This window comes from Dama dama, chromosome 33 (genome assembly GCF_033118175.1).
Source record: "Dama dama isolate Ldn47 chromosome 33, ASM3311817v1, whole genome shotgun sequence".
Lineage (NCBI taxonomy): Eukaryota > Metazoa > Chordata > Mammalia > Artiodactyla > Cervidae > Dama > Dama dama.
In genome coordinates this window covers 21,266,781-21,288,769 of record NC_083713.1, presented here as the reverse complement: position 1 = coordinate 21,288,769, position 21,989 = coordinate 21,266,781, and the positions used below count along the sequence as shown (strand labels likewise).

Sequence of the window (21,989 nt, the reverse complement as noted above, 5' to 3'; positions counted from 1 at the left end):
AAAATTCAAGAAAAGTTACCACTAAACGAAAACCACCTCAAATTACTCTTTCAGTCTATTAGCTATACTTCTTATTTAGAACATTCTTTTTTTGTGTGTGTAGAGATAGGGGAAAGTTTGTTTAGTATGAAAGGTTATAAAACAGACATGTTTAAAATAATTATACATGATAATTGCTTTATGAAATTTACCAACAGCTCTAGAAAGTACTTAAATTAATTTTATTATATGAGATGATAAGTTTATAGAAATTGTTTACTCATTTTTTAGTTTAAAAAAATTCCATATTAATTATTCAGTCTCCTTAAAATCTCCATTTATAGGAGTATTTTTTAAATTAATGTATTTATTTTAATTGGAGGCTAATTACTTTACAATATTGTAGTGGCTTTGCCATACACTGACATGCATCAGTCATGAGTGTACATGTGTCCCCATCCTGAACCCCCTCCCACCTCCCTCCCCAGCCCATCCCTCAGGGTTATTCCAGGGCACCGGCCCTGAGCGCCCTTCTCATGCATTGAACCTGGACTGGCGATCTGTTTCACATATAGTAATATACATGTTTCACTGCTGTTCTCTCACATCATCCCACCCTCGCCTTCTCCCACAGAGTCCAAAAGTCTGTTCTTTACATCTGTGTCTCTTTTGCTGTCTCACATATAGGGTCATCGTTACCACGTTTCTAAATTCCATATATATGCATGTAGGCAATACGGTACAGATGAGGTCTGAAAAACCTAAAGAGTCAGTGAATTTGACTTGCCTAGGGTGGCTCTCGTATATTTTCTCTTGAGTGTAATTTCTGGCACATGAAATTTAACCACTGATTCAATGGATGGGTAGGTAAGCACTACATACATGATTGCCACAGACAGAGCCATGTTGTGAGACCAGGCTAGGATTCAAGCAAACATGAAAGACAAGCTACACCCTCATTTACAACAAGCAGGGACTGCTCTTGCGCTTGTATTTCATACACTTCCCAAATACTCCACTAACCGAAGGTAACTTTAATTTACAAGCGCTGCTCCCAAAGAATACTCTGGGAAAAAGGAAACGGAGGAGTTTCTCCCCGTGAAATGTCCTCCTTTTCTCTCAAATTTTTAAAATAAAAAAATGAAATTGACTTCAGGCATGTATTTCATTTTAGACGTTTTAGATAATGAATTTTAAAAGTTTTTTTTTTTAAATAATGAATTAAAAGCAGCCCCTTAAATATTGGTTCATCTGTGAGTTTCAGGTGGGGATGCTATTTGTGAAGGAGACTCTTGGATAAAATAGGAGACTGGGATTGATGTATACACTTTTATATACACTACCATATATAAAAGAGATAATCAACAAGGACCTATGTATACACAGGGAACGCTACTCAATATTCTGTAATAACCTATATGAGAAAAGAATCTGAAAAAGAATGTGAACATACACACACATATGTATAGCACTTTGCTGTATAGCAAAAACTAACACAAAATTGTAAATCAATAATACCCCAACATAAAATAAAAATTAAATTAAAAAAATAGAAATGATGGAATAGTGAGGCCATTTTCCTGCAGACATGGGTACTTGCTCCACCTTCCTAACAGGTCCCAGCAGGTGGGGACTTTGTGTGAACCCAAGTGCCATGCAAAAGGGGTGAAAGGGTGCTAGAGAAAATTCCAGATAGAAGAGGGGGCATCTTCTGTCTCTAAACGTTGGGTGTGCAAACAAGATTTTTTTTTTTTTTACCTCCTGGAATCTGCATTAGTGCATGCTGCTTTTGGTAATTTTCTTTTGCAATTTACTCTACCAGAAAATCACAAATAGCCTTAGAGAAGCACAATCCCTGCCTCCTCTGGAACCCCCAGAAGAAGCTGCAAGGAAGGAGGGCCAAATGAGTGTCTAATACCAGCCCATAATGCTGAGATTCTATGAGCTCAAACACCCTAATAAATGCACATATAAGTAATTTAGATGCACTTACTAGTAGGAGTTTTTGAGTCATTATTTGCCATCATACTAATTTAGAATTGCAGACCTTAAGGGAGCTAGGATTAAGTTTTATAGCTACTGAAAAGAAAAGAAATTATATTTACAAAATCATAACTATAACGATAACTCTCATTTTATTTACCTTAGCTTGTTTATCTAGTTCCAGATATTTGCTCAAAATCTTCTCTGATTCAGAAAGGCTGGAACCGATATCCATTGCATTGAAAAGTACTGTGCTGATTTTCTGAATGGACATTTCAACCTTCAGAAATAAAGAATACATTGCAGCCTTAGCAATAAATATTGGCATATATGCATGCATACGTGTAGGAAAGATAGATATTGCTCTCTACTTTCCCATTACACTTTAATATATATCAATTTAATCTAAAAATAGTCTAAAATATTTCAGAATTTTATATTTAATAATGCTGCTCTTCATATGAGGTAGTATTACTGACCCACCAAGAAAGGATACACATTTACAGATATTTCTCTTATTAATAGCAATGAGATATCAGCAACAATACACATTCTCTAAAAATTTATTGTCTATATTACCTAGAAAGGATAATGCACTTGTCAACACATCAACAGAAATGAACTTTTCTGGTTCATTAAATCACAATCATGCATTATATGCTGAATGGAGCCCAATTTACAGGTACATTTTGAAGCAGAGGTTCAGCACAAGTATTAGATCACTCTATGGATTACTTTATTTAGGGCTGAGGGACTCCAGGGCAGCACCACTTGCTATATATGTGATAAGAAAACACAGGAGCATGCTCAGGAGACTTAATTGATGAATGTGGGTGACTTCAATACACAAGGATAAATGAATATAGTGACCTGTAAAGGGTTCTATTCAAGTTACTGCCTTACTCTGACTAGAGTCCATACTTCCCAGAGTCAGATTGGCTCTGACTTCACAGTAGCAAGACAATTAGCAATAGCTGTTTGAGTTTCTACTGTTTTCTCCACCTCTACCACATTAGCTTGAATCTCAGGCTCCAGGGAATGCAACACTACAGCTGCCGCCATATTTGTAATCTCCCTGGACCCAAGCATCAGAACAAGGCTCACATTCCCATCTCTGGATCAATAACAGGTGAGGAGACAATATAGATAGAGACTTGATTATTTAATGACCTCTCCTGTGAAGTCTATTAATTCCATTTGTGTAAGTCAGATATGTAAGTCCATTGAGGCAAATGAAAAAAAAATAATCATTGAAAATTTGAGACCCAGCCTTTGCAACAGGGTTCATTAGCATTAATGTCACTGAGATACTACTAGGTTTTGCTATAATTCCATCCACAGACCAGTAATTTTTGTTTAGTCAAATAGTAGCTGCCTGGTTTCATTCCTTTTTGAAAATAGGAAATAAAATTCTTCAAACCATTGTATTCACTTTGGAGAAAGGATTTTACATGTCTGGTTTTATTTAGAGTGGCCTTGGCACTTTGCACTGTCTTAGTTCAATAAATTATGATAATGGCAATTTATTCCTGGAACCTGTAAAAATCATCATTTTTTTTTTTTTTTGGTATCAGCCTGCTGTTCTTTTTTAAAAAAGATTTATTTATTTGTTTTTGGCTGCACTGGGTCTTCACTGCTATGCGGGCTTTTCTCTAGCTGCCGTGAGAGGGGGCTACTCTCTAGTTGCAGTGTGTAGGCTTCTCACTAAAGTGGCTTTTCTTGCTGTGGGGATGGATTCTGGGCCACGTGGGCTCAGTAGTCTTGGCTCCTGGGCCAAGCACAGGCTCAATAGTTGTGGTGCACGGGGCTTAGTTGCTCCGCGGCAGAAAGGATCTTCCCAGACCAGGGATTGAACCTGTGTCTCCTATACTGGCGGGTGGATTCTTTACCACTGAGCCACCAAGGAAGCATTATCCACTCTTCTTCTATTGCATGGTGCCATGTCAATCAAAGCATGCATATGCGAGCCATGCACAGAACCGTGTAAATCAAGGAGAACACAGTCCCAGTTGTGCACCTGGTTCAATTAACACAGTTCAGACAGTTCTGTGCAAAGTGAGAACTGCCTTTGTGTAAACATGTTCAAGGCTGGGAGGCAGGAAGGATGATGCTTCTAGTTTTGGCAACCTAGGGCAGGGATGGTTGACGAGTAGTAGTGAATTACAACTTCGTTCTGTTTGAATATAATGCCTAACGTGGGATGAAGGGAATCCTAAGGATGCCCTGTCCTCCCACCATGCCCACATGCTGTCATCGCCATACCATCATCTGTCACCACCAGGTAAGGAGCCGCATCTAAATAGCATTACACCTTAAGGAGGACACACTTTATGAAATTACCTCTCTTAGGTGGCCCTCCACCGAGGCTGTTAATTGCTGTCTCTTAAGAGCAAATTCCTTGTGCGCTGAACACTGTTCAGTCAGATGTTCTACCCGTCTTCTGATGCAGCCCATGATCTCACGGACACCGGTCACCCGAGAGCTGAATGGAACAACCAGCTGTTAGTTCACTCCACCCTTAGAGAGAAGCCCCAGGAACAGGGAACACTGGAAGATGAGTCTTCCACAAGCATGACTTGATGAAAGTTATTATTAAGCTTCGGGCTTCAGGATAATAGGAGCTAAGAAGCTATAGTCCTGGTACAGAACAGAGCAAAACCAAATGATGTTCTTTTGTTTAAGCCAGTCCTGAGGGAAGAGATGAATTATGCATTTTTGCAACCAGGTCTAATCTTCTTTCCTAAAGACTCACTTTTTAATATTTCTCTAAGATGTTTTGAGAGCCCTATGGCAAAAAGCACAGTATGTCTGCCAAGAGTTTTCCTGGGGGTTTATTTGAAAGCTTCATTTATCTAAAGATGATCTTTGAATAGAAATGTGTATCAGCCAATTAACAAAACACTGACGGATCCAATAGGGTAAAATATTCATGTGACATTAGGTCCTAGTTCTGAAGGATTATGAATACGCAAGGCTGCAATCATTAGGTGAACACCAAACCATCACAAATAATAAGGAATCTGATGTACATGTTCATAAAAAGAAACCAAGCCTCATAATACAATTTTGTACCTGTTAATTATACACAGGTATAATTTTCGCACAAGGGCTGGCCTTGGGAGAAAAAGTGGCGTGACAGTTCACAAACTGAAAATGCCTTTAAAACAGCAAACGAACTTTGAGTTGGACCCCCTTTGCTATGGTCCAAAGACACACCAGCAAGTTTCCAAAGCGTTTCCAACATAGGCTTACCAGCAATGCAAGACAATGAAAGGATACAGCTGATGCAATGAGCACTTTTACGGCGTTCAACCTATCGCTGAGACAGAGCCTCTCCTAATGTGTAAGAAGCTGAAATCTTTAATTTCCCATCAGTCATCTCCTTCCAATACTCATAAAGATGAGCTGATAACTCTTACATTTAATTACCCAGAGCTTAAAAAGATCTTGGAACGAGATACAGAATTCAGTAGTTTTACCTCAAATAATTAATTTATGGCTTTGTAAAAATGAATTTAATTAGTAATGAAATGAGGGCAGGATCCCAAATGCCTGAGAGGGAAAGCAACTTCACAGGAATGACAATGAGGCTGCCAAAGAGTCGAGGGTTCATCAGGTAGCTCGAGAATCTTGTCGAAGGTACATGGGATTCAAGTGAGTCCTGTGGGACCCCCAGAGGCCCAGAGAAGCTTGATTTTGGAGAAATCTGATTCCTGACACATAGTGTTTCACAACATCAAAACTTGTTCCACATTTTAATAACTCAGAGACAGTAAAGAGTATAATCAAGAAATCAGGAGAGTTTAGGAAATAATTCTTCATATCCACGAATTTTGTAAAAGTAGGGTATCGGTAATAGTAATCATATTTTGACTACATTTTAGACTTCGTATGCTAAACAGGTACTTAAAATCCCAATTGTCCTATATGTTATAGTTTTCTGTAAAACAGGCAAATTTGGAATGAGAAAGACAAAAAAGAAAAGGTGAGTATAAGTATTGTGGAAAGAAGGTACAAAGAATACAGAAGGTAAAGCTTGTCAAAGTAAATGGGTAAGCATTTTCTAAAAATAATCCATTTATGGTGACAAGGCACCATTTTTAATGTTTTAAGTAATCTCTTCTAATTCTCATAGCTACCTGGTAATCTGGCTATAACTGTTATCTCTATTTTGCAGATGAGCAAAGTGAGGTACAGAAATGCTCAGCAATTTACCCAGGTCACATTTATTAAATGGCAGGGCTGGGATTTGAACCTATTCATCTAATCTGAGTCCATATTCTTTACCACCTCATTGTAATAATTTTTCTGGGTCCCTGACATACGATGGCGGGGAGGGGGCGGTATATTCTTCTAAAATTTCACTTTCCCTTGAACTGACTGTTGATGGAAGCAGGATAAGCCTGGCAGGCATGCTCTTTTGAAATTGGCAGTCTTCGCCAGATAATTCAATGTCTGTCGGTAGTTTGCAAAGTGACCACTAGAGGGGCCTGATATCTTATTCAGATTCACATCTTGAAGGTCCCTCTGGCATAGAGAATGGAAACAGGAAACAAAAGCAAATCAAGCATTTCTTCTGTAAAAATACTGCTTTTTAGCAACTCACAATTTTAATTTAGATGAATCATAACGAGCCAAATAGAATGTCTCTCTCTCTCTGTCTTTGGATGGATCATTCGTTTTTATTTTTCAGTGACCTAGGAAATCAGTCTCATTTAGTGGTGATTTATACCTTATCTTGTGTATCTACTGCATTATAAATTAAGGGAAAAGACAATATTCTTTTCATTCATTTATCCTCTGCAACCTTGAATACAATACCTTGTAAGAATTAAATCAATGCATATTTTCAAATTAAATAAAATACACTTTGATCAATATTTAAGGGAAGAGGAGACACAGATTTAAGGAACAAAAATATATGCACAGATAGTTACTGTATTAAAAATGTCACTAGTAACAGTTTCCAACAGTTTTTAAACAAGGGGACGTTGCCCTTTGCCTAGTTATAGAAGTTATAGGCTATCCGAAAACTACCCAATTTCTTCTTTGATGGTTTAGGATTCATAGTTAGGCTCACTGATATTTCTCTCCTCTGTTTCAAGTCTTATAGGGACAGACTGAATTGCCTGTCCCGTGTGCATACCCTTCTCATTTGTGGCTTAGACCTCTTTCTTAGTGTAAGTTCTCAATCATTTTGCTCATGATAGCCAGCTCCTATTTTCCGCTGTGTCCTCAGCTAGGTCATCTCTGTCAAGTGAGGCATTAACCCCTTCCCTCTGAATGGAACCTTTATCTGTTACACTCCCAACCCCACGTCTGTTTCCTCTCCTTTCCTCCTTGATGAAAACCTAATCTACAGATTATAACCACCTATTCCACCATTTTCAGCTGGACACTTGAAAAATTGATGCCAGATATTTTCTTTTGAAGATTCCAGACATTTCTTTTGAACATTCCAAAACCTTTTAAAACATGTATAGCCTTCATACTGCCAATTTCCTCAGAGTCTGAAATGCAGATTGTTTGATCAAAGGAAAAATATGACCTCAAACTCTGCCAGCAACTCTTACATGAACTGAAAGTAAATTAATAGAATTCCATTAGCCACCCAGTATTACTTCACAGTAGTGTTAAACAGATGATGGGGCAAGAACTATGGGCGGACAATAGAAATTTGGTAGAATCAAGTTCCCCTGGCATTTTATTTTGACTCTGAGGACACACTGCTCATGTGCTGCCTGATGGGGTGGGAGAGAAGCGACCAGTGGACCTGCTTTCTAAGCCTAACAATCTGTGGCTCTGTAATTTACATTGGAAATACTGCTTGATCTTCAGGCACTCTATGAATGGATTAAATGGTTCCTGCCTGTAGTATGAACACGGGGTATACTGGATTATTCTTGATATCGATTTTGACTTCTTCAAGCATCACAGAGACTCAGGAATGATAGACTGTGAAAGCTTCTTTAGACATTTGTTAGAAACTTCACCATGGAAGTATTTTCTCCCCTATTCATTAAGCCAGGAGAGGTGAGGGAAGGGGAAAGAAAAGTTATTTTTCCCCCTAGAGAGCACAGACATATTGACTTCTGGCTCAAAAATAGACTGTTATATTTCCTATATGGAAGCAGTTGCCCTACACCTTTGCATTTGTTACAAACTGAGGCTGAGGAAAGGGAGTAAATCCCAATGCTAATATGTTTTAATGATTCTTTCCCAAGAGCAGCAAGTTGCTTTCAGACCTTTCATGAATTACTACTGGCAGTCCATCTGGATTAGGAGCTGAACCAGATGGTAAGCACTTGACAGCTTACTCTATCTCATCAGAAGGAATCAGTTGATCATATTTTTCTTATTGTCTATGAACAAGTTATACTTTGAAAATGGGAAAAAAATGATCTTCCTTATCTCTAGCTTGCTACTTCTCTTGACAGGAACGCTTCATGTTTAACATTTTTATTTTGCAGTAAACAACCACCTCTCTAGTTTTCATCCCTACTCTGAAAACGTGCCATTCCAACTGAGGAAGTGAAATGCATGTTTTCACAATAATTTTTTTTTCTGACTTAAGTTGTACACATTTTGAATCACTGCCCACTACACGGATATCACACCCACACACATCTCTCATACACACAAGACAATAAAGAAACATAAGTAGTAAGTGGGGCTGAAGCTACAAGGTTCCTGGGTTCAGACCCATGCAGAGATGCTCACAAGTTTCATTCCTATGAGGACAGAGAGACAAAAGTATGCACTCCGTGAAGGGCAGAAATCAGTAAAAGCGATGGGGTTTTCCCTCTTTACAAAAGGAGACTGAAAATCACTGCAGCTAGCTGCTGTGGGAATCAGACGGAGCAGGGCAGTCAGGAAACCCCACGCCTCCCCAACCTGGTTTTCTGGCTGCACCTCTGAGAGCCACAGTATCTCCATGTGAGCTTGGGTGACTCTGATCAAACAGCAGAAGATAGCTTCTGGACTGGAGACCCTGTAGGTCCAGGTGGAAGTCACTGCAAAGCTGCTCAGGAGGAAAGAGAAAAGAGCAGAGAAGAAAGCAAGGACGATAAAGCTGAACAACAAACACTTTCCATCTAGAGGACAATCTACAATTTCAAAACACATGAGGAAAAGGAATCCCAAGGAAAATCACCCAACAATCAAAAGCTAAATGTACTCTGTCTGAAATGAAAACAAGTAGAGCAATCAGATGTTTCACTCCACCAGAGAGATAAAGGAAAAATCAATACCCATAATAAAGAAACAAAAAACTCTGAAACAAGAACAGTCAGAAATAAAACTAGATTGGATAGGAAAAAAAGGAGTTAGAAATCCTACGAGTGAAAATAATACAATTATGAAAACAATCAGAAGAATTCATTGTTGAAAACAAAGGGAAAATTAACAAGAGAAAAATGAATTGGATTCATTTTTGAGGGAATGCAATGCAAAGTGATCAAGGAATGAAAAACAGTAAAGTTAAGAGGCAGACTGAGAGGCTCAAAAGATTCTTCTACTGGGAGTTACTGGAAGAAGGAAAAGAGAGAAAAACAGAAAATTTATAATTAAAGAGATAATTGTGGAACATTTTCCATAATTGATGACATATATCCTCATGTAAAAGGGGCACAGTAATAGCTAAACAGACAAATACTCTCATTTGAGATAGTTTGGAAGATAGAAACATACATTTTAATGTATTTCCTTCCAAAAAGTTTTTCCCTCTGCAGTCCTTTCCATCCTTCTCCCCTCCAAAGTTACTACAGTGTGGTTTGGATCCTACTTTACCCTTTCAACATTATATTGTGAGGATACTCTGTCTTCAAATATTTCTCAAAAACACTCTTTTGATATTGGATTAGAATATTCCACACTGTGCTTGCCCTTAAACTATTCAAACATTTCCATATTTTCTGGACATATTTAGGTGGTTTTCAGGTTTGCACTATTATAAACAGCAGCATGATTAGCATTTTATTCATAAATATGTCCACGCACATCTCTCCCGTGTTCTTTTCTCTCTACGCCCTCTCATTGGAAAGACTCTCCTTCAGTGGTCCAAGCACAGATTTCTGCCCCTTTAGTCAGCCTTCCTCTGTAGATGCTGCAGTTCCAAACCTTTTTACTGTGGGATCATCACTATTTCAGAACACAGCATTATCAATTAATAAATTCATGCTGTAATGAGTGACTCCTAGATATTTTTTAAGAACCTAATCTAATCAGTCATAGATTTAATGGAAAGGGTAAACTCTTAGTGCCTTCCATACTAAGAGTTTCAAAATTATAAAAGTCTTAACAATGGTAACAGGTCCAGATTGCAGTTACGACATTTACTCAACCTCGAAAGAGAACAACTTAATATAGATTTGAAAATATTTGGAAAGTGGCTGAGTTAACACTGTCATAAGAATTCAACTTTGCAATTTCCCAACTTTCAGTATCTGACATTTACCATCTAAATATATCATCAGACTTAAAAAAAAATTCTTCTAAGCTCTTAAATGCTTAGCAGAATTCCTACAACATGTGATCTTGGATGACTCTGTGATACAAAGGGATTCTGGTTTCGTTTCTCTGTTGTTGTTGTTTTTAGTTTGTTGGTGGGTAGGGATTTATTTTTGTGTGTTTTCCACTTAAGATCTTTTACAATACTTTTTCCCTGACATAAGCTTTGCTTTATGCCACATCAGCCCCTTAACATTTCAAATCAAGTCACCTAATAGGTAAATGTTGAGATAAGGGACAAAAAAGAGGTTTCCTTATGGTTGACCTTAAAGGCTGACCTCAAGCTGATGTCATGGTCGGATTGAAGAGATGATGTTATCACAAGTAAAAATTAAGGAGTGAGTCAGAAGACCACAGAGTGAAAAGTGAAACTATGGGATAAAGCCAACAAATATAAAGGAATTAAAAAAGCATTGTGTGGTGGATATTGATTCTGTTCATCTTGGCTGGAAGATGTAGACCCTTCAGTCATCTTAGATTATCAAATCCTACAATGGTGCTTTCAAGTCTCACTCTTTCACTTGACCCATCCTGACCACAGGAGCTTGGGACAGTGTCTCTCTTCTCTGGAGAGGTCCCCAAGGCTTCCTCAGGCCTAAGAACACTCCCTTCACGTCTTATTCCCTGACTGGCCATTAATAAGGTTCTGGAGACTTGGGAACAGATTTATGTATGTTTGACTGTCCTTGAAGTCCAGTGCTCATATGTCATATGAGATGCTTATATATGTATGTTCAATAATGTTTTAAATAAACCAAAAGAAAGAAAAACTTCACAGGGAAGGTGAGATTTGAGTTGAAACTAGAAGGTAGATGAAGCACATTTTAAATGCACTAGAATTAAAAAAAAAAAAATCCACCTTCCCTAAGTGGCCAGGCTTGTTGCTAGTGACTGAAGTTGAAAGCGAGGAGACAGCTAACAACCTAACACAGTGGTTCAGACCTGCACTCTCTCTACCCCTTCTATAGTGTGACAGATGGTAGGACAAATTATATGGATCTCTCTGAGGCAGCTTCCTCAGAGAGGAAAACACAGGACAATGATAATAGAAGTACCTGTGTAATAGGGTGGTTTGAGGATAAAATTTGTTAATGTAGATAAATCACACAAACATTGCCTTTATCGCCAGTGAGCATTTGGGCATAGTCTAACTCCCACTTAACTCTTTGATCTTATCTTGGGCCTTTTTCCCTTGTCACCCTCTCCTCCAGCAAAACTGTACTTATTTCTGCTACAGTTTTGCTGCTATTTTGCAGGGCCATTCATCTCCTAGCTATTTGCATGATAGCTCTTTCTTTTCAAGGAATCCTTCCCTGACTACAGTGTCTAAGATGGTCCCCTCCCACAGTCACTCTTTATCCCATTCCATTTTTTATTTTTCTCATAGTATGCATTGCTGTGTAAGAGCATTTCATCTATTGATTGGTCAGTTGACTATTTCTTCCCACCAGAATATAAATAACATGAAGGCAGGAACTTCATCTACTGCATTAGATACTTGGGAGCACCTGATTTACAAAAGACAATAATATTTGGGCAATGACAAAATGAGTGACTGAATGAACCATGGTCTCTCCAAACTTCATTATCATTCACGGTATCAATCAGGGTAAGTAGTGGCTGTCAACATAAATGAAAATCTTGGAAAGAGGAAAATCCTAACTTATTCCTGTTTTTATTTCTCTGTAAAAAATAAACAAATTAAGAATTAACATTAAATAAATAACAATAAATGTTAGAGCAGAGGGCAATACTGAAGGTTACACCAAAGTGTTTAGTCAGGATGAGGTTTATAAGTTTCAATTCACCACAACAAAATAGAACGAAAACTGAAACAGTCTTTTATGCAGAAATAGAAATTGGGTCAATACAGAAGCAAGTTTACTTGTAAATCTTAAGTTAATTTTAGCAAACAGGAAAAGCTAAATGAATACTTTATAAGGTAGCCTGGTCTTACTGGGTGCTTCCATGTTTTTGAGTCCTATATCTTTCTGAATTATGGTTTTATCTGGATATATGCCCAGAAGTAGGATTTCTGGATTATATGGCAACTCGATTTTTAGTTTTCTTAAGAAAACTCCACACTGTCTCCATAGTGGTTGTTGGTGGGAAATTACCTTCCCGCCAACATTGTAGAAGGTTTCCTTTTTCTCCACCCCCTCTCCAGCATTTGTCATTTGTAGACTTTTAAAATGAAGGCCATTCAGACTGGTGTGAGGCAGTGCTTCACTGTAGTTTTGGTTTTCATTTCTCTAACAATTAGTGATGTTGAGCATCTCTGCCTGTGCCTTCTGGCCATCTGTCTTTCTTCTTTGGAGAAACACCTCTCTAGATCTGCAGCCCATTTTTTTCGATTGCGGTTAGATTTTTTGTTGTTGTTATTGTTGCATTATATGAGCTATTGTATATTTTGAAAATTAAGCCCTTGGTTGGTCTCATCATTTGTAAGTATTTTCTCCCAGTCCATATTTTCTCTCATGTTTTTTGTTTATGGTTTCCTTGTTTTAGAGTTCTGAGCTGAGAGCTCACTGAGAAAAAAAAAGGAGGTTCCCAGTTTTTGTCCAATTATGGGAAACTTCATCTTCATACAGCATTTCCGACCAGCACTTCCAATCACTACAGCTTCCTGTGGCTTAATAAATGCAGAATTCTGCTTGGGAGCAGGGCACCTCTGGGCCATCTTTAAACTCATTGCTCAGAGATGATGCCAAGTGAGACCTAAGAGGAGGTGAAGAGGACAGAATCCAGAACTTTCAACCTCTCTGTAAGTCTGGTGTGACCATTATCAGATCCCATCATAGGTAACTTGCATCACAGCTATTAATACATGCAAATGAATGCACTCAAACGCCTTTTATATTAAAGTGACTTTAGGTTGTGTGACAGATATCACACCCTGAAAAGATAATGAACAATTTAACAATGACTCAGAATTAGCACTTGAATGCAGGGAGAAAATAGAAATGCAAGGAAACATGTAAATAATCACCATTGATTCTGTGAGGCTGCCCCAGCTTCAAAGGTATTTGATTCCAGGATAGAAAAACAGTGTGGATCTGTTCCTAATAAGAGAGCAATTACAGAAAAAATGATGACAAAATTCTCAGATTTACTGGGAAGCTTTATCACAGATAAATGTGAACTTCTGCAGTTCTGTTTTATTAACTAACAGGAGAAAAAATAGATCTAAGGGTCTCTGAAATTCCTGAGTGCCCCAGTACTAGATTTTGCCTTTTATTTCCTCAAGATAAGTATTTATCTGCCCTATTTCTAATATAACCATCCCCAGTTAGTGAAAATGAATATTATTTGATGAAGTTGACTCCACTGTAGTCATCTGAAACAATCATGTAACTCTTAGTATTTTGCTTTTAAAACTCTTTGTATAGAAGGTAAATAAATAAATGAGCCAGTTGTTTATTGGGTGCTCCCTGTGGACCAAGAGTGGTGCTGCTGCATATGGTTTAAAACAAAACAAAACAAAACAAAACAAAACAAAAAACACTTCTTTATAAAATGGGTGTCTTCAGATTTACAGAACAGACTTTTGAACTCTGTGGGAGAAGGTGAGGGTGGGATGTTTCAAAAGAACAGCATGTATACTATCTATGGTGAAACAGATCACCAGCCCAGGTGGGATGCATGAGACAAGTGCTCGGGCCTGGTGCACTGGGAAGACCCAGAGGAATCGGGTGGAGAGGGAGGTGGGAGGGGGGATCGGGATGGGGAATACGTGTAAATCTATGGCTGATTCATATCAATGTATGACAAAACCCACTGAAATGTTGTGAAGTAATTAGCCTCCAACTAATAATAAAATAAATAAATAAATAAATTTAAAAAAAAATGGGTGTCTTCATTTTTACTGATGAGGAAAACTGAGGGTCATTTAGAGAAGTTAAGAAGTTTAAAAGTCATGGCATTGTTTTGGCTCTCAGCTCGCAGAATGCATGAAATAAAACTCCTTTGATACTAAGTTCTAAGCTTCTTATCCATGCCAGTTTTCAAGTGCCTGATAGCAGGAACTTTAGTGTTTTGTGTCCTAGTAGTGTGGCAGACCGTCAGAAGTCTAGGAAGCCATTGGGAGGCTCAGCAACACATACTTTTCTCTGTGGGAACTCATGTTTATTTCCTTGCCATTATTCTAAGCTACAGTTTCAACCCAGCCATGGCTGCAGCTGGAAATTTCCTTTTCAGGTTCTGCTTCTCTCCCATGGTGGTGACCCAGGTCATTGAACAGATAAACCATTACATGAGGAAGGGAAGCGAGTCCCAAGTGAAATGCATGGGACTGAGGTCAGTAACTGTGTGGCTCTGGTTTGCAACTGAGATTCTAATGTATTTCAATTCAGCTTCTAATGGATTTCCAGAATGTCCTTTGCCAAGTATTAATTGCTCTTTACCTTCAGTTCCTCCTGCAAAATGGAAATAGTATTGATTTGTAAAATATCGTGAAATTTCAGGGCAACCAACACCTTGTAATTACTATGAAAACTCATGTATCTAGGATGTTGACAGAAACTATACTGTTTACTATTTTTTAATCCAGTTACTTAACTATTATTTTTCTTTTTTTTCCCAATTATTTTTATTAGTTGGAGGCTAATTACTTTACAGTATTGTAGTGGTTTTTGCCATACATTGACATGAATCAGCCATGGATTTACATGTGTTCCCCATCCTGAACCCCCCTCCCACCTCCCTCCCCATCCCATCCCTCTGGGTCATCCCAGTGCCCCGAGCACTTGTCTCATGCCTCCAACCTGGACTGGTGGTGATCTGTTTCACACTTGATGATATATATGTTTTGATGCTCTTCTCTCAGATCATCCCACCCTCGCCTTCTCCCATAGAGTCCAAAAGTCTGTTCTGTACATCTCTGTCTCTTTTTCTGTTTTGCATATAGGGTTATCGTTACCATCTTTCTAAATTCGATATATATGCGTTAGTATACTGTATTGGTATTTTTCTTTCTGGCTTACTTCACTCTGTATAATGGGCTCCAGTTTCACCCACCTCATTAGAACTGACTCAAATGCATTCTTTTTAATAGCTGAGTAATAGTCCATTGTGTATATGTACCACAGCTTTCTTATCCATTCGTCTGCTGATGGGCATCTAGGTTGTGTCCATGTCCTGGCTATTATAAACAGTGCTGCAATGAACATTGGGGTACATGTGTCTCTTTCAGATCTGGTTTCCTTGGTGTGTATGCCCAGGAGTGGGATTGCTGGGTCATATGGCAGTTCTATTTCCAGTTTTTTAAGGAATCTCCACACTGTTCTCCATAGTGGCTGTACTAGTTTGCATTCCCACCAACAGTGTAAGAGGGTTCCCTTTTCTCCACACCTTCTCCAGCATTTATTGCTTGTAGACTTTTGGATAGCAGCCATCCCGACTGGCATGTAATGGTACCTCATTGAGGTTTTGATTTGCCTTTCTCTGATAATGAGTGATGTTGAGCATCTTTTCATGTGTTTGTTAGCCATCTGTATGTCTTCTTTCGAGAAATGTCTGTTTAGATCTTTGGCCCATTTTTTGATTGGGTCATTTATTTTTCTGGAATTGAGCTTCAGGTGTTGCTTGTATATTTTTGAGATTAATCCTTTGTCTGTTGCTTCGTTTGCTATTATTTTCTCCCAATCTGAAGGCTGTCTTTTCACCTTGCTTATAGTTTCCTTTGCTGTGCAAAAGCTTTTAAGTTTCATTAGGTCCCATTTGTTTATTTTTGCTTTTATTACCAATATTCTGGGAGGTGTGTCATAGAGGATCCTGCTGTGATTTATGTCGGAGAGTGTTTTGCCTATGTTCTCCTCTAGGAGTTTTATAGTTTCTGTTCTTACATTTAGATCTTTAATCCATTTTGAGTCTATTTTTGTGTATGGTGTTAGAGAGTGTTCTAGTTTCATTCTTTTACAAGTGGTTGACCAGTTTTCCCAGCACCACTTGTTAAAGAGGTTGTCTTTTTTCCATTGTATATTCTTGCCTCCTTTGTAGAAAATAAGATGTCCATAAGTACATGGATTTATCTCTGGGCTTTCGATTCTGTTCCACTGATCTATATTTCTGTCTTTGTGCCAGTACCATACTGTCTTGATGACTGTGGCTTTGTAGTATAGTCAGAAGTCAGACAGATTGATTCCTCCAGTTCCATTCTTCTTTCTCAAGATTGCTTTGACTATTTGAGGTTTTTTATATTTCCATACAAATTGTGAAGTTATTTTTTCTAGTTCTGTGAAGAATACTGTTGGTAGCTTGATAGGAATTGCATTGAATCTATTTGCTTTGGGTAGTATAGTCATTTTCACAATATTGATTCTTCTAAGCCATGAACACGGTATATTTCTCCATCTGTTTGTGTCCTCTTTGATTTCTTTCATCAGTGTTTTATAGTTTTCTATGTATAGGTCTTTTGTTTCTTTAGGTAGATATACTCCTAAGTATTTTATTCTTTTTGTTGCAATGGTGAACGGTGTTGTTTCCTTAATTTCTCTTTCTGTTTTCTCATTGTTAGTGTATAGGAATGCAAGGGATTTCTGTGTGTTAATTTTATATCCTGCAACTTTACTATATTCATTGATTAGCTCTAGTAATTATCTGGTAGAGTCTTTAGGGTTTTCTATGTAGAGGATCATGTCATCTGCAAACAGTGAGAGTTTCACTTCTTCTTTTCCTATCAGGGTTCCTTTTATTTCTTTTTCTGCTCTGATTGCTGCGGCCAAAACTTCCAACACTATGTTGAATAGTAGTGGTGAGAGTGGGCATCCTTGTCTTGTTCCTGACTTTAGGGGAAATGCTCTCAATTTTTCACCATTGAGGGTAATGTTTGCTGTGGGTTTGTCATATATAGCTTTTATTATGGTGAGGTATGTTCCTTCTATGCCTGCTTTCTGGAGAGTTTTTATCACAAATGGGTGTTGAATTTTGTCAAAGGCTTTTTCTGCATCTATTGAGATAATCATATGGTTTTTATCTTTCAATTTGTTAATGTGGTGTATTACATTGATTGATTTGAGGATATTAAAGAATTCTTGCATTCCTGGGATAAAGCCCACTTGGTCATGGTGTATGATTTTTTTTAATATGTTGTTGGATTCTGTTTGCTAGAATTTTGTTAAGCATTTTTGCATCTATGTTCATCAGTGATATGGGCCTGTAGTTTTCTTTTTTTGTGGCATCTTTGTCTGGTTTTGGAATTAGGGTGATGGTGGCCTCATAGAATGTGTTTGGAAGTTTACCTTCTTCTGCAATTTTCTGGAAGAGTTTGAGTAAGATAGATGTTAGCTCTTCTCTAAATTTTTGGTAGAATTCAGCTGTGAAGCCATCTGGTCCTGGGCTTTTGTTTGCTGGAAGATTTCTCATTACAGTTTTGATTTCCTTGCTTGTGATGGATCTGTTAAGATCTTCTATTTCTTCCTGGTTCAGTTTTGGAAAGATACTTTTCTAAGAATTTGTCCATTTCATCCAAGTTGTACATTTTATTGGCATAGAGCTGCTGGTAGTAGTCTCTTATGATCCTTTGTATTTCAGTGTTGTCTGTTGTTATCTCTCCAGTTTCATTTCTAATTTTGTTGATTTGGTTCTTCTCCCTTTGTTTCTTAATGAGTCATGCTAACAGTTTGTCAATTTTATTTATTTTTTCAAAAAACCAGCTTTTAGCTTTGTTGATTTTTGCTATGGTCTCTTTAGTTTCTTTTGCATTTATTTCTGCCCAGTTTTTAAGATTTCTTTCCTTCTATTAACCCTGGCGTTCTTCATTTCTTCCTTCTTTAGTTGCTTTAGGTGTAGAGTTAGGTTATTTATTTGACTTTTTTCTTGTTTCTTGAGGTAAGCCTGTAATGCTATGAACCTTCCCCTTAGCACTGCTTTTACAGTGTCCCATAGGTTTTGTGTTGTTGTGTGTTCATTTTCATTCGTTCCTATGCATATTTTGATTTCTTTTTTTATTTCTTCTATGATTTGTTGATTATTCAGAAGCGTGTTATTTAGCCTCCATATGTTTGAATTTTTAATAGTTTTTTTTCCCTATAATTGAGATCTAATCTTACTGCATTGTGGTCAGAAAAGATGACTGGAATGATTTCAGTTTTTTTGAATTTACCAAGGTTAGATTTATGGCCCAGGATGTGATCTATTCTGGAGAAGGTTCCATGTGCACTTGAGAAAAAGGTGAATTTGATTGTTTTGGGGTGAAATGTCCTATAGATATCAATTAGGTCTAGCTGGTCCATTGTGTCATTTAAAGTTTGTGTTTCCTTGTTAATTTTCTGTTTAGTTGATCTATCCATAGTTGTGAGTGGGGTATTAAATTCTCCCACTATCAGTTACTTAACTATTAAGTTCTAAAGTTTCTTAAAATGGTCACTAACTATTACTTCTATTAAGATTGTCTGTAGTCTGAAGAAAAGAACTATAGATGCCCCTTTGAAAAACTATAGACACTAGCAAGAGCAAGGAAGGCAAAAAGACTGACACTAGCTAAGTAAATAAAAATAAACATGTTGATGTTGTTCTCTTGAAACATCCCACCCTCGCCTTCTCCCACAGAGTCCAAAAGTCTGTTCTGTACATCTGTGTCTCTTTTTCTGTTTTGCATATAGGGTTATCATTACTTATCTAGCGTGAAACAGATCACCAGCCCAGGTTGGATGCATGAGACAAGTGCTCGGGCCTGGTGCACTGGGAAGACCCAGAGGGAGCGGGTAGAGAGTGAGGTGGGAGGGGGGATCGGGATGGGGAATACATGTAAATCCATGGCTAATTCAAGTCAATGTATGACAAAAACCACTACAATGTTGTAAAGTAATTAGCCTCCAACTAATAAAAATAAATGAAAAAAAAAAAAATAAACATGTTGACCATTACAAAATGGATGGCCAGAAAAAGTCACTAGAACACTGCAGGTAGAATGTAATACAAAACAGAAGCACTTCTCTATATTTAAGTATAGAAAATAAAGCATCACTGATTAGAACAAACAGGATCAAGTTTGAAAAAGTTATAGTGAAAGTAGCTCAGTTGTGTCTGACTCTGCGACTCCATGGACTATACAGTCCATGGAATTCTCCAGGCCAGAATACAGGAGTGAGTAGCTGTTCCCTTCTCTAGCAGTAATAAATTGTGACCAGTTTTCCTATGCCAGGACTTAAGTATCAAAACTGAACACCGAACTTCAGTTTTTGATCAGCGAGCAGGGACTGGATTTACTCTCATGCCTTAAGTTAGAAAAATAGGCAAAGCAAATGAAACAATGGTTCTCAGACATTGAAGGACAAGTATCACAGGGCAGTGATCCTTGAGAGAAGGGAAATGAACGGGGTGGGCCTTACATCTGCCTCAGCCTACTGCCTGGGAGATAAGTTCCAGACCAAAGCTCAGGGAAATGGAATCAAACAGAGTCCAAAGGACTTACTGATTTGAGGAGACAGAGATCAGACTTCAGGGAAGCCAAGGCACCTAGAATCTCTGGGACAGCATACCAGTGACAGTTTTCAGATCTAGGGAGGGGTCTTTAGCTGCCTCCTGAGCCACCCCTACAAGAAAGGAAACTGCCCAAGATCGGGGAAAGCACCCCAAGTAGAGAACAGCCTGAACAGAGAAATATAATCTGTCTGCACTCTGAGAACTGCTTGCTAAACTGACATGGGACCATGCCCCAATTACAACTGGAGGCCTCACCATTTGCTCCATCATCACATGACTCAGATCAATGTCCAACAGGTACCTTGAGTTCAGACACAACAAGTCTAGGCATTCCACAGGATACCTTCTGTCAAGTCCAAGAAACTTATGCATTCGGGAAGGCCTTGAGCAGAGGAGGGGAGAAAGGAGCTCTCATACCCACAGGGGCCAGACCTGAGTATCTTTGTGCTCCTGGAGCCAATTGATACACGGTTGGAGCCAAAGCAAGGAAACTTAGCAACTACGGCTACTCTTAGTTTTTTACAGGTGAGAAGCATTTATCCTTCTCACAGCCTCAACTTTTTAGCTCTGGCTGGAAAATCTTGGATTATTTCTGATCTTGGCTTTGCATGGTCCTATAACAACCATCACAAGCCCTGGTTAAATATATCTGTCTGAACTCAGACTATCTTCTTTTTTTATGGCCACACCGTGTGGCATGTGGAACTTCCCTGACCAGGGGTCAGACCCATGCCCCCAGCACAGAGTCTTAATGACTGGACCACCAGGGAAGTCCTCAGAGTATCTTTTGAAAAGAAAATACCCTAAACCCAAACTTACCAAATCAACATCTAAAATAGAGCAGAATGAGGCTTTAAAACAGAAACAAAATAAAATTTTACCACCTTTGACCTATTTCATTGTCCCTCAAACTAATGTCCTTGAGTTTCAAGGGGATTGTGGATATGGAAGATAAAAACCATGCTAATCCCATCTGCATAAATCTTTGTGTCTTTCTATGTCAAAATGTAAGCCCTGTCATCATTCTTCCTAGCCAGCATCCATTCCATCAACTGCTCTTTCTGTCAGCTCCCTTTTGTCTTCCCATCTCTATTCTTGATCATACATTCTTCCTACATTCTCTTTCTGTTCTTAAGATCCTTCTCTCTCCTCATTCCCTGAGCTTACAATGATATACTAAACTCACAATGATACACTCACTGCATATGCTCATAAAAACAGCCCACCCTAACACATTGGTTAACAGCAAGAGGTCTAGGACGTATTAGACCATTAATTTGGATCCATGCATTTGGATTCAAATTCTGGCTCTGCCACTAATTAACCAGCTGCATGATTGCCAAGTTACTTAATCTTTCTGTGTCTCAGTTGCTTGTAAAAGAGAACAAGATGAGGGTGGAATGTTTTGAGAGAACAGCATCGAAACATGTATATTATCTAGGGTGAAACAGATCACCAGCCCAGGCTGGATGCATGAGACAAGTGCTCGGGCCTGGTGCACTGGGAAGACCCAGAGGAATCGGGTGGAGAGGGAGGTGGGAGGGGGGATCGGGATGGGGAATACATGTAAATCCGTGGCTGATTCATGTCAATGTATGACAAAACCCACTGAAATGTTGTGAAGTAATTAGCCTCCAACTAATAAAAATAAATGAAAAATTTAAAAAATAAAAAAAGAAGAAAAAAAAGAGAACATTTGTAGTATACTGTATACTTTGTAGAGTTGCTGTGAGGATTAATGAGATAGCACTTCTAAAGCTGTTGAGATAGTGCTGGGCACGTGGTGGGCTCTCAACTATTTTAAATGTCATTACTATTAGTTAATAATAATGTTATCTTTTAATTAGGGTTTTTCTTGTTGATCCATCAAGGTCAGAAATGAAAGGGAATTCTAGAACTTTACTTTTTCCAGAAAGGGACAGGGTAGACCTAAGACTTATGAATTAAAAGCAAGGAAGAAATCCCACGGAGATGCTAGGACATGAAAAGTGTACAGAAGGAAAGCTCTGTCTCTTCTTTTGTTCCTTTCCTTCCTCCCTCCTCAGAAACTCATAGAAAGAAAGCATTAGCACCTTCAGGTCCTCAGGTTAGAATAT

The 21,989-nt window shown here is 38.3% G+C and overlaps 1 protein-coding gene across 1 annotated transcript in view; it reads right to left on the bottom strand.

The window, feature by feature from the left end:
- CCDC141 (coiled-coil domain containing 141) overlaps positions 1–21,989 on the bottom strand; it is a 231,040-nt gene that overhangs the window by 57,101 nt on the left and 151,950 nt on the right. The window contains exons 9-10 of the mRNA XM_061135268.1: positions 4,303–4,444; positions 2,123–2,242 (exon numbers count right to left, since the gene is read on the bottom strand). Of these exons, the coding sequence (XP_060991251.1) occupies positions 2,123–2,242; positions 4,303–4,444 (262 nt within the window). The remainder of the gene's footprint in view (positions 1–2,122; positions 2,243–4,302; positions 4,445–21,989) is intronic.